This window comes from Capsicum annuum, chromosome 2 (genome assembly GCF_002878395.1).
Source record: "Capsicum annuum cultivar UCD-10X-F1 chromosome 2, UCD10Xv1.1, whole genome shotgun sequence".
Classification (NCBI taxonomy): domain Eukaryota; kingdom Viridiplantae; phylum Streptophyta; class Magnoliopsida; order Solanales; family Solanaceae; genus Capsicum; species Capsicum annuum.
The window spans coordinates 112,065,792-112,079,652 of NC_061112.1; the positions used below are offsets into that span (position 1 = coordinate 112,065,792).

Below are 13,861 nucleotides of genomic sequence, written 5' to 3' on the forward strand. Positions count from 1 at the left end.
ACAACAATAATCACATTAATATAATCATCCCATAACAAAATATTCACAACATATGATTTAAAACTTGATTCTTGGGCTTCATGGATGAAAAAATCCATGAATGAACACTATACATACCTTGATTCTTGATTCTACGAGACATGATGGTGGAATTTTATTGAATTTAGATCCTCAATTGAAAACCCTAATTTGTTCTTGAGAGTATTTTGAGAGAAGAGAGCAAATTTTGGTTCAATTAGGGCTAAATCTTGTGTTTTTGACTTATATAGGGATGGGAAATTGACTCTTTTGCCCTTAAAATGCAAACAATTAATGACTGAAAATTGAGCATCGATGCTATAAGTGACGCGGTGTGTAGATGGCATCGACGTGATACCCGAACCGTCGTGCCCTTATTGCGCCAAATCTTAGTAGTTTTTTCTGACAGTCCCTGCAAAAATATTAATCAATGCAATAGGCGATGCGGCGCACTAAGATCATGTTGGCCCACTGCTTTGCGACTCTGAACGTGGTCTAAATAAGGTCCAAAAAATCCAAAACTTATTCGGGAGCACCTATTGACCTTCCTGATCATGAATCAACAAAAGTATAGACCTTTAAGGATGTTAAGGTTGCAAAATAAGATTGCCAACTTTTGAAGGATAAAATAAACTAAGTCTAGGAGCTTAGCTAGGATTTTCTATGTCTGGGACCCGTTCAAAAGTATTTATTTTTTGCTGAGCACTAACATGATCATAATCACTACTGGAAGCAGCATCAGCATCAGGATGGGTACCACCATCACAAATAACTTCACCAGCAACACCCCCAGAAGAAGCATCCGGATCTGTTGCAGTTTGAGGTTAGTCGTGAAGAGCTTAAACATTAGACTGACCCTGCCTAACTGCTCTTCTTATGGATATTTCTCCATCCAATTCCTTCTTTATCAACTCCACCATTGGGTCTTTTTTTGTATAAACAAGACCCAGAGTAATAAAAGAAGTCATGCTCAGCTCATCAATGGTAGGAACGATCCAAGGATGTACAACCTATAAAAAAGATAGGAGGTATTTAAATCATATAATTATAATTTACAGTAAGTTGGGTTACATGGATGTTAACACAGCCAACTTATGCAACAAATGATCTAGCTGCTGCAACAACTGATTTGTATGTCGTAATAGATTGACAATATATTGCATTGGATTACACATCTGTTGCATAATTTACATCAGATGGGTAATCTGTTGAGTACAGTTCTGAGAACCAGAGCAACAGATGGTTAATCTGTTATGAAATATGGAAGGTCTCTCGTAACAGTTTACCCATCTATTGCACCAGTTGCAGTTGATGGGTAATTTGTTGCAACAGATGTCCTATCTGTCGTAACAGATGGAACATCTATTTCAATATCTTTCTTTTAGGCAAATTATTTTAGTTGAAAGAAGACGTACTGCATCAATCGTAGGGTTAAAAAGATCAACCTCCTTAATATATTTTTTGTTGCTCTTTGTTGCAGCCAACCACCTATGGATCCTTGGATGAGAAACCTTATTCGGGTAATCCTTGAACTACTTTCGAAGGGGAGAAATGGCTTCACATGCTGAAGCCTAAAAAATATAAATAGGAAGTAAGCAACAAAAAAGTCATAATAACTATATTCAATATAAATTAATGGACGATTAAAAATAGTGATCAATTTTACCATGAAAGCCCAAGGAAAGCCATATAATATGGTCGTCTTTGGCTTTAGCTTTTTCAGTAAATATTGGACAGTCAAGTAGTAGATGTAATATCCCTAGGGATAATCGTTGAATTTCCCAAAATCATCAGCAAGAGCTAACGAATTCTCTTCTATGACTTTCCTGACATCTCTTGCCAATAAAATGGTATGGACAAACTAAACTAAGCATAATTTCACCCTGTAGTGCTTTGGTATGTTTTTATTCTCAAGATTATCCATCAAATCCTCCCATCTGTAGCTAGGTACAACAATGCATCCAACAATGCCCAACAACCCATCCTTTTTTATCTTGCGTTTGTTGGACCCTTTGTAGGGTGTTTCCTTGATGAGAGGTTCTTCTGGATGATCGCATCTCAAGCCTATCACTATGGCAAACTCTTTCAATCCAAAACAAACCAGTATTCCACAATAGTTGATCTAGATTTCATCCATATTTTTTCTGTCCTCCTTCGAATCTTCATCATCCCCTGCATACTTGATCATGCGCTCTAAAAGGCCATATACCATGATCATTGGAAAACAAAGAGTATGGTCCTCAGATAGCTCAAGGAAGTATGCAAAGCAGCTCTTCTTACAAAGTCCATCTATCTTTTCCTTCTTTATAATACTCCTAAGTTCTTTAAAAGGTTTCCCCAACTGATATTTAAGTACAATATCACAAAATACTATGTTAGGGCTATTCATCAGCATCGCAACTCGAAACTCATTGACACTAATTGTTTTGACAAAATAATGTTGGGATTTTGATATTATTTCACGCCCCATTGGTGAGAAGGAGTTATCACTTTCCTCAGCTTCATTTTGCCCTGACTGATACTCTAGCCTTTTTTGTTGGGTGGTCAGAAGTTGATCCACTTTCAGTTTCTTTTCTTTTGGGAGACATTTTTTAACTACAAATAATAGAAAAACAAAAAATACATTGTATTTGATGTTTGCATAATTCTTTAAAAAAAGGTAAGACAAATTTCAATAAATTATTCTATGCCTCATTACAAAACAAATACTCCAACGGATAACCCATCAGTTGGAACAGATGGGGAATATGTTTGAAGACCTATTTAATATCTCCCAACAGATATTCCACCTATTGCAACAGATGGACCACCACCACAACAAACAATACCACCACCAATGCCACAAAGACCACCACCAATGCCACCAATACCAATACCAAGACCACCGACACCACCACCAAAAACATAAATACCAATACCACCAACAACACCACAAATACTATCCAACAATACCATATTAGCCAACAAAACACTGAGACAAAAACTAGGGTCTTCTTGGGTGCTTCCTACTTGTTTAGCATCAAAACACAAAATTGTTAACTCATTCTCGAAGATAATACAACTAAAAGTCTTCTTTTTCATCATTAACTAAAAAGCCCTAATTTTTTATTATAAAGAACAAATGTAGAACTCTTTTAGAACTCTGTTATCTGTGAAGATAGAGAAAACAATGGATACAAGCGATAATGAAGTTGAAAATAACAACTATGTGGTCGAAAATGAGAAGAAAATTGATCTATTTTGAAGGGTTGAGCAATATGTTGAGTAGGTGTTATCGGTATTATTGATATATATATATATAAATAATACAGAGTTGAGATTTGAAATGAGGAAAAGTTTTTTCCGTAAATGGATGATTTGTATGGGTTGATTTGTAATTTTGGAAAAGAATGACAAGTTTTGAAATTGTTAATTTGGTCCCAATTGATCTTAATTAATTTTTAAAATTTCAAAAGATAAAGTTTTTAAAATATTAAGTTAATCAGAGCTTATTTCAACTCAGAGTGATCGATCGACGAATAGAGTTGGGATAAATGCAATACCAACACCATGCAAATACAATGGCTCAATTGAAGTTGTTATTGACCCTGTGAGCTCATTCATTCATCCCTAGTTCTACCTATATCAATGTAGGTACTATTATTAATCTTAACATTAAGTTAATGAGAACTCATTTCAACTTAGAGTGATTGATCGATGACTCAGGTCGGGATGAACGCAATACAAACACCATGCAAATGCAACAACTCAATTGAAGTTATTGTTGGCCCTGTGAGCTCATTCATTCATTCCTAGTTCTACCTAGATTGATGTAGGTACTATTATTAATCTTAATATTAAGTTAATAATAACTCATTTAAACTTAGAGTGATTGATTGATGACTCGGGTCGAGATGAATGTAATACCAACACCATGCAAATGCAACGACTCAATTAAAGTTGTTGTTGACCTTATGAGATCATTCATTCATCCCTAGTTCCACCTAGATAAATGTAGGTACTATTATTAATCTTAACATTAAGTAAATGAGAACTCATTTCAACTAAGAGTCATTGATCGATGACTCAACTCGGGATAAACCTAATACCAATACCATGCAAATGCAACAACTCAATTGAAGTTGTTGTTGACCCTATGAGCTCATTAATTCATCCTTAGTTCCACCTAGATCGATGTAGGTTTTGTTATTAATCTTAACATTAAGTTAATGAGAACTCATTTCAACTCAGAGTGATCGATCGACGAATCAAGTCGGGATGAATGCAATAACAACACCATGCAAATACAACAACTCAATTGAAGTTGTTGTGGACCCTGTGAGCTCATTCATTCATTCCTAGTTTCACCTAGATCAATTTCAATGAAAATTGTTGCAACAAATGACTGAGCTGTTGGATATTTTCAAGCAGATAATCATATTTATTGCAATAAATGACAAATCTGATTTAATTATCAAATAGACATTTACATTTATTGTGACAGATTACTGAGCTATTTGAAATTTTTAAACAGATATTGATATCTATTATAACAGATGACATATATGATTTAGTTATAAAATGGACATTTGCATTTGTTGTCACAGATGACTGAGCTGTTGGGATTTTTCAAATAGGTATGTCTATCTAGTGCAACAGACGACATATCTATTTGAATTTTTTTTTAATTTTAAAGTAAGCTTTCATTAATTTTAAAGCAAGCTTCTATCTAAGTAGTTAAAGTAGTACTACTACTGAAGGCGGTAAAAAATATTTCTTGGATAACTCAAAATCTCATTGAGTAGTCCTGTCTTGTCTTTTCAATGTCACCCATTTTATTCCTCGTGCCCCTCAAATTATTAATGAATATTAATGAATGAATATTGAAACCCCTAATACTTCTCCATTTTATATTAGTTGGCCCCTATTGACTTGGCACACCCATTAACAATATACTAATTAGGGTTTTTTTTAATCAAATTAGCCTTATTAATTATTCTTTGAAAATAAAAATTTGAATAAATTCACTTCGTTTAGTCATTTAATATTAAGGGTAGTACATCTAGAAATTATAATTATCTCATCTCTCCTTCAACCCTAAATTTAATTTATTCATCTCACATCTTTTTCTTTCTCTCCTTCTCAGGGTTATCATAACTTTTTTTCTCTCCTCTTACTCATAAAGATCCTTTCGGATCTCAACCAATCCATACCTTAGATTCCTCGACTGAAATTACTGTTTTGATCCCCTTTTGACATTAAGATATGTTTCACTATTGCTTCTTGTCTTCTTCTTTGCAAGTTATTTACATATGTTTTTAATTTAATTACAATTTACCTATATCATATTTATTTAAAATATTTGAAGAAACTTTTAATTATTGAATAAACGAACTGAGAATTTTTATTGAAGCAAGACATCTGATGTTATTGAACTACCAGACTGCCCTGTGAAGTTTGATAATCCAGAAGATGTCTTTTCTTGAGTTAGTCAACATATTAAATGATCTCAATCAGTTGGTTTTTCTGCTGATCAATCTTCTCCTGTAGAGGACAAGATATCAATAGAACTGCTTGACACAACAAAAGCTGATATCGAGAGATTACTGATTGTGTCTTCTCAAGACTTGCTTCTATCAAAAAATTATTCTGCATTGCATGCTGCACTATCCATATATGCTGCAACACCAGATTTATCAACCGAGAGAGCGCTTGCCTTGGAAAAACTCAAAGAGAACCTTCTATACTTCTCCTCGACCTTGCGTAGAGCTAAGAAGGACCAAGAGGAGTATTATAAGAAAGCTTCCAATAAAGTGGTCCTCGTTGACAAACTCACAAAAGATCAAGAGATCTATACTGAACTCAACGACCACAGTGACAAAACGATTGAATTGGAAGGGGTGACTTGTCTTAGTCAAACAAAAAGCCACGACTGTTCAGATCCCTTAATTAAATAAAACTGGTGACTTTTCGAATATGTAAATTAAAAAAAATAGATCTAAATAGAATATTTTATCTTTTTATTATATTTCGAAAGGAAAAGAAAATAGCTTTAAAATAAATCTAACAGATTGGTAATCTGTTTCAAAATATATTCGACCTGTCAGATAACTTACAACATATTGATAATCTGTTGCAACAGATCGATATATCAATTTGATTTTTCATCAGCTGTGGTATCTATTGCAACTTGATAATCATCTGTTTATTCAATTTTATCGAGAGTATTAGATTTTTCTAAACATTTCTTGGCCAAACTCAATTTTTGCTCTTAGATTGCTTCTCTATTTTTCTTAGCCAAACTCAATCCTTAAAGGATGCAAATAAAAAAAGAGAAGCAATCCAAGAGCCAAAAATTGAGTTTGGCCAAGAAATATTTAGAAAAATCTAATGCTCTAGATGAAATTGAATAAACAGATGACTAGCAAGTTGTAACAGACTCCACAACTGATGAAAAAGCAAACTGATATATCCATCTGTTGCAACAGATTGTCAATATGTTATAAGTTATCTGATAGGTGGAATATATTTTGCAATAGATTACCAATCTGTTAGATTTATTTTAAAACTCTTTCTGAAATACAATAAAAAGATAAAATGTTGTATTTAGATTCATTTTTTAATTTACATATTTGAAAAGTCACCAGTTTTATTTAATTAAGAGATATGAACAGTCGTAGCTTTTTGTTTGAATAAGTCAAGTCACCCCTTCCAATTCAATCATTTTATAAATAGGTGCCTCCGGCCTCCTCTCACTTGTTCATTCTACTATACTTTCAATACAAATATTTCTGATCCAGATTCACACAAGAAGATTTATATCGAGTCCTTGCAAGAATTTCAAAGACAGTTTGATGAACTCCAGATGGATTTGGCCGACTTTGAAGCAAGGCTGAGGAGGGCCCTGCTGCTGCCGGAAGAAAATTATCCGGTTGACAATAATAATAGTAATAATAATAATAATAATAATAATAGTAGTAGTTGTAGTAGTAATAATAAATAGGTTATGTTTTTTCTTTCTTTTAGCGTATGTATTTTCTTTTTTTATATTTGATCTACCTATAATGGATTCAAAAAAATCTATGTATATGTTTGGTTTGGTTTGGTCGACTTTGAATTTTTAATTCTTATTTAATATTTAATTATCATTCTATTTATTTTCTATTCTCAACACGTCGACGATTGGACACATTTAATAAACAGAAATAAACAACACTGTTGATGCATCAAATTCCTCATCTGTTGCGACTGATGAATCAGTTAGAAGAAATAAAAAAGCTCCTTAAACGGAGATTGATTTATTGCAATAGATGGTATATTTGTTGTAACAGATGGATTATCTGATGCAACAGATATACAAACTTTTGTCATAACTCAATAAAAAATGGTTATTAAAGAAATGGTTATTGAAAAACCAGATGTATTTGATTTTTAAATTGAGAAAAAGGTTATTCAAATTTAATAAGCTGAAAATTCATGACTTGTAAATAATAAAAAAAACTCACCAGCTTGATTTAATTAAGTCATTTCATTTCACAGAAAACAATAAGGAAATAAATGATAAACACAATTTGAACCGTATAAAACTCACCAAAAATTTTTTGTTTTTAAAATCTGTTTTATTAATTTATATAATTAAAAATTCAGAAAATTTGAATGTCATGATGATAATTTTTTTTAAAAAAAGCATATATGGATTAAATGTTGCAACAGATATATTATCTGATGCAACAGGTTATCTATTATTGCAACGGATGATATATCTGTTGTCACAGATAAGTTATCTGACACAACAGATATGTAATCTTAGTTATCCGATGGAATAGGTTATCTATTTGTTGAAACGGATGATATATCTGTTATCACAGATGAGTTATCTGATGCAATAGATATATAATCTGTTGTCTCAACTCAGTGTAAAAACGGTTCCTGGAAAGAACTAAAACGGTTCCTGGAAAGAACTAATTATTAATAATAATAAAGCTGAAAAGTCATGACTTATCACAATATTACTTAATTTAATTAAGTCATAACTTTTTACAGTAATCAAGAATGTCATTAATAAATGAAGGTGAACAGTTGCGCCTTTAAATCTGCTTGATTAATTTATATAATTAAAAATTTAGAAAATTTGGATGTCATGATGATAATTTTTTTTTTAAAAAAACATCTATAGATTATATGTTGCAACAGATATATTATCTGATGTAACAAGCTATCTATTTGTTGCAACAGATGATATATCCGTTGTCACAGATGAGTTATCTTATTCAACAGATATATAATTTGTTGTCGCAACTCAGTGTAAAAATGGTTCCTGGAAAGAACTAGTTATTATTAATAATAAGCTGAAAAGTCATGACTTATCATAATATTGTTTAATTTAATTAAGTCAAAACTTTTCACAGTAAGCAAGAAATATCATTAATAAATGAAGGTGAACAGTTGCGACTCTTTGCCTAACACATTCAAGTTCAATCCTCTATAAATAGGTCTCTCCTTACTCAATCGGTCATTCTACTACACTCTATTTATTCCTTGCTCTTGTTACACCTTCAACTACTTTCTCTTCAAGGACTTGATAGCTTTTTCCTGTCTCTAGTAAGTTTTTTTCTTGATTTTTGTGTAAATAAACGCTATATTACGTTTGAATTTTTTTTCCTTTACTTTTATTTTTACGTGTGTGTTTTGTCAACGTATGCGTTTTCTAGATATGTCTGATCCAGTGTGGAATGTCGCTGTTTTTGGACATGCCATGCGGAAACTGCAGAAGGAGGTTCATGACCTACAGTGGGAGTTGGCCATCGTCAGGGTAAGGATGCTGCGGGAGTTCCGCAGGCTGAGGAGGGCGTTGCTGCTGCCGGTTGAAGATTGGCCGGCTGGCCATACAAATGATAATGATGATAATAATAATTAAGCTTTTTTTTTTTACCTATTTATTTTTTTTGGTTTAGTAAAAAAATTATGTTTGATGCATTTGACGTTTTAATTCTTATTTAATTTTCATCATGCTGTCTATTTCTTTTTCTCAACGAATGATGTATCTACAATTAAGGAATAATTTGATTCCAGTATCAATAGCAAGAGATCAACATATGAGTTGACATATTTATTGGGTTTGTGAAAGGAGCTACATTTTATTGTTCGAAACAAATTATTATATTCTGGTGCAACAGATTATTTATCTGTTGAAGCAGATTAGTTATCTGGTGCAACAGATTGTTAATCTGTTGAAATAGATTACCTATCTATTCGATTCATATTACGGGCACCTAGAACCATAAACATGAATCCAACATGAGTTCACTGTTGCAACAGAACATTTATCTGATGCCACAGATGATGGATCTGTTTAAACAGATTGCTCTTATGTTGCATTGATGTTCGCGTGCTAGCTATTGTTGAAAAAACAGCACACTGGCAGTTACCTAGATGACAAATTCAACTAAAAAACATAATTTGACTTACTAGAGTCTTCTCTCAAGTAAATACCAAAGTTGAAAGTGATGTATGAAACAAAATTTGACATAAGAAATAATTGGTCAAAGAGCAGTAGTTGCGGTAACAACAGCAACAACAACAATAGTCAACCAAAAGAATATAAAGATGATAATGAAGTATAAGATGATGATAATGAATCAGAAAATGAGGAATAAAGCAGCAGCAACACTGAACAATAAATATCGCGAAGAGAGAAAATAACAGCGGATGAGGAGAGAGAAAAATGCTCATTTTTTCCCTTTATCTCCTGTTATATTAACTAACATTTGAATCAAAGTGTAAATTTTAAAACTTGTGGGTTATTTTTAAATTTTTCAAACTTTGATTGTCGCTTCCACTCAATAATTAAGACTTGTGTCACCTACACCTCATTTTAAAATTCTTTTGTCACCTACAACCCAAAACCCCAAGAAAGAGAAGAAAAAATGTGTGGGGAGGGAGGGAAGGGTGTGTTTCACACACTTATTGCTCAAACCAAAATATGAAAACAAATTTAGGCCCAAATGGCCATGACAGACATTCCACCAGCACCAAGAAGAACAGCCATGTAGGACTTGATTTGTAGCTTCACACTGCCTTGTAATTTGTCACCCATAAAATCAGCAGCAAGAAGATCAACCAAAGCCATATAGATCAGAAGGCCAGCTGATGATGCATTGAGCAATCCAACAGTTATTAATGCCCGTGGGCTATTTTCCTCGTAAGTGCTTGACAGCGCTATTCCAAGTGCTATACCAAATGGGGTTGTTACTGCAAAGAAAAATGCCATTATTGCCTTCTTCAAGAACTTGTACTCAGCCTGAATATAAAAAGAAAGTAGAATTAGTGATGTAAACTATGAATTAATGATATAGTGATGTATATATTAACGATATAATGTAATAAGAATATATATATTTACTAATGATCAGTAGATATTTTTGTCAATTAAAGTACTTCAAAAGAAATTTCTTCATAAAATGAAAACATGCCTGGAGAATGCAACCACCAAGGCCCATTCCTTCAAACATTTGATGAAAGCAAAGTGCAGCAACGAGTCCTTTAATTGTGCATGTATTGCTTGACGCTCCAAGAGAAAGCCCTATCACTATTGAGTGAACAATGATTCCCAGCTCCAACACCTGCAAAAATGTTTTTTTTTTTTTTTTAAAGTTTAATGTGATTTGGCATCACTGGATATAAGTTTTCAATAAATGAATTCTTCTAATTATATTCTCCATTCATTAAAAAATGATGACATGCGTGAAATGTTAGAAGAATAAGGCATTAACTGTAAGTTGTTTATTCATATGTACCGAAACAACGGCCATACCATTTGTTATCCTTGAGCAAAAATCATCTCTTTATCGAACTTCTAACATTAGAATGTTTAATTAAAATGAAAGAAAAAGAAGCAAATTGATCACAAGTATTCCCTTCGACCTTCATATCCTTTTACGCGTTTGACTAGTGGCAAAATTTAAGAAAGAACAAATAACTTTTGAGACATACTGATATACATCTAAACATACCATAATATAACATTTATTGTAGCTATATATCATTTTTTATAAAATCAAAATTTTAAGTTTAAGTTTTTCTGGATAGACTAAAGAAAAGGTGAACGTGTTTAGATCATAAAATGAGACGGAGAGAGTAATAGAATAGTTAGAAGAAAACTTACCATGGCAATTACTCTGTATCGTAGTAGTTTTTTGCCGTCAACTCCATCTTTAGTCGAAAAAGATCCAGGATGATGATGGGAATGAACATGAGTTCCAGCCACAACATTCATTTCTTGATCAGTTTCTGGAATTACACCAGTTTTGTGCTTGTTGCTGTACAAACTAGTAGCTATAGAGTCAATAGCCATCGTTACTATTGCAGACAACATAGCCACAAATCCAGTGAAGGGGAACTTATGCCATGGGTTTTCTTTCAAGCAACTGGATGATAACATGTCGAAAGAGTCCGGTAGCACGTGCATGAAGCCCGTGGCTAAGATAATTCCTGCTGCAAATGCCTTGACAATCACGAAAAGGCTTCTTTCTGGGCTTAGGGCAGGTATAGAACGTGTGAATAATGGAAGACATACTCCGATCATGCTAGTGATTAAGATGGAGACTATGGCTATGATTTTTAAGGACAACGCTTTGGATTTGTTGACACATGAGTTGTCTTCTTCTGCTCCACAATCTTCTACGACTGATAAAACTCGAGGAGTGAAAATTGAGATGAGAATGAAGAAGATGGCAATGTGCTTGATATTAAAATTAGCCATTATATGTAGTACTATAGAGGTTTTTGAGTGAATAACGTCTTTGTTTTTTTGTTTGTGGTTATGAGTTGTGGTATTTGGTAGCTATTTATATATACTAAGATAAGAATTTTGCTATTCCGTGTGCTAGCTAGATTTAAAATATATTTATTTCAATATCCTGAAATAATTGGTGGCTATGTCATTAAAACAAATAATTGAAGTTGACAAACACACTGAAGCCTAATACAATTTCACCCAAAGCATATAAATGGCTGGAACGATATGCACTAATAATTTTATAATAGAGAAATAGAAGCAAACGCTATAGTTTAATATTATAGCAAAGGCATGAAGTTTCCCTAAATGCTTTCTAATAAGCTTAATTATATATATGAACTTTGTACTCACAAATATGGAAATGTGTATCAAAAATGTCAAAAGGGGTGTGTGTTAAACGGGTGCTGGATAAGGAAGGCACGTGTTTGCATCTAGCTTTGATAATGTTGACTTGATAGTTTCCTATCCTACGACGGTTTTATGATTAAAACAAAATACAACTGAAGAAGGAAAGGATAAGATAAAAGCATTTAGTAACGATTATGAAATTACAGTACTTATATAAATTAAAGCATAATTATGTTTTCTCTTAAACAAAGTCAAAGTTCTCAGAGCTCATAGTATATGATATGTTGTACTAGTTCTTTAATTATAACGTGCTCTAGTAAACAAGTAACAGCTAATTATATATATAGAGAGAACGAAATAAGACAGTTCGATTTCTATCTATACATAAAATTTCAAGTAAAGTAAGGAATAGTGTAGGCAAAGATTCTTGATATCAAGCATGTCTAACTTTCAATCAGGTAGTAAACTTCTTGGTAAAAGGTCTCAAGACTATGTTGTTGATTTGCCTAATCCTCTTTGCTTGTAAAAAATGAATTGGTCAATGTGTTGTATGTCTTGTCCCTTTGTGTTGAAAAGGTTGCTTGGTTGCTTTCAATGGAAACTCATGGCGCACTTTGGGAAGTCAATATGAAATTTTGGATTTTAGGTAAAGGTGAAATGTGTTGGAAAGAGAGCCGTGAAATCTTGGACATGTGGTGTTAGTCATTCTCACATTATAAATGCATCATCCTTGGATATTTGGAGCCCCTTGGTGCCTTCGTGTGCATGTTCCTTTATATTTGAATGTTCTTAATAAAAATTTTAGTTCCGTCTAATATAGTTCTACATAATGACGGAGTCGAAAAGTTGATAAAGAGTACAAATTTTCTTCTTGATCATGTCAAAAGTGTGCAAAATTAAATACGCAAAATTAAATACACACTCATAATAATTAACGTTTAATTTATATACGCAATATAATTTTCTAACGAAAATTGTACATCTGATCATCGTTTGATATAGGTGGCTCCGCCCATGATTGTACAGGAGAGGAGCTAGTGAGACACAAGGAGGTTCATCCCAACCTCTTTCGTAAGGGAAAATGATATTGTACATATATGGTTAAATTTTATGTAGTAATAGATAGTAGATTTGTATTTTCCTGCTTCTTTGTATGTTTACTCTTTATATTTTGAATTCTTATGGAAAATTTTGGCTTCGCAAAAATTCTTGAACCTCAGCGACCAAAAAATATTGAGTGATGTTTTTTCATCTGTTATAGTTTTGGTGGACAAGTTATATCATACACGGTGATTTTTTCCATCTGTTCTAAACATAGAAAATAGAGTTATCTGATACCTGTTACTAATAAGACAAGTTGAGTATTTCATGAAATTAATTATATGTGCAAAAACTGATCCAAACACCATGATACTCTTGCCTTTTATGCCAATGCCGTGCATGACATTTCTTCCATTGTCCTATTTGTAGGACTTAGCTTGTCCACAACAGCCAAGTGGTTCAATAGGATCATCTTTCTTTAGCAGCCTTGCTTTGCTTGATTGCCACAAATGTATGGAGGCTACAAAAAATTGTCCTTTCTTCATACTTGTCTACATACCATATTTTACCACTAACAACGATATATTCAGTTATCCTCATCGAGTGAAATTTGAAGAGTATAAAGCATACCACTACTTTAAATGAAGTAGAAATATTGTTTCCAATAGACAACTGACT

The 13,861-nt window shown here is 32.9% G+C and overlaps 1 protein-coding gene across 1 annotated transcript; it reads right to left on the minus strand.

Annotated features, from left to right (window-relative positions):
- Positions 1-9,798: 9,798 nt before the first annotated feature.
- LOC107858968 (fe(2+) transport protein 1) lies at positions 9,799-12,823 on the minus strand. Its single transcript, XM_016703799.2, has 3 exons — positions 11,162-12,823; positions 10,470-10,619; positions 9,799-10,297 (listed from the first exon to the last, which is right to left on the minus strand). Exons 1-3 carry the CDS (start codon positions 11,756-11,758, stop codon positions 9,992-9,994), a joined length of 1,053 nt encoding a protein of 350 aa, XP_016559285.2. The 5' UTR covers positions 11,759-12,823; the 3' UTR covers positions 9,799-9,991.
- Between the last annotated feature and the right edge of the window lie 1,038 nt (positions 12,824-13,861).

Bases quoted from the DNA above. Each gene is read 5' to 3' on its own strand.
- LOC107858968 (XM_016703799.2), bottom strand. From the start codon at position 11,758: ATGGCTAATTTTAATATCAAGCACATTGCCATCTTCTTCATTCTCATC. The intron at 10,620-11,161 runs GTAAGTTTTCTT...ACATTTTTGCAG, and splicing joins GATACAGAGTAATTGCCATG to GTGTTGGAGCTGGGAATCAT. The intron at 10,298-10,469 runs GCATGTTTTCAT...TTTTATATTCAG, and splicing joins TTGGTGGTTGCATTCTCCAG to GCTGAGTACAAGTTCTTGAA.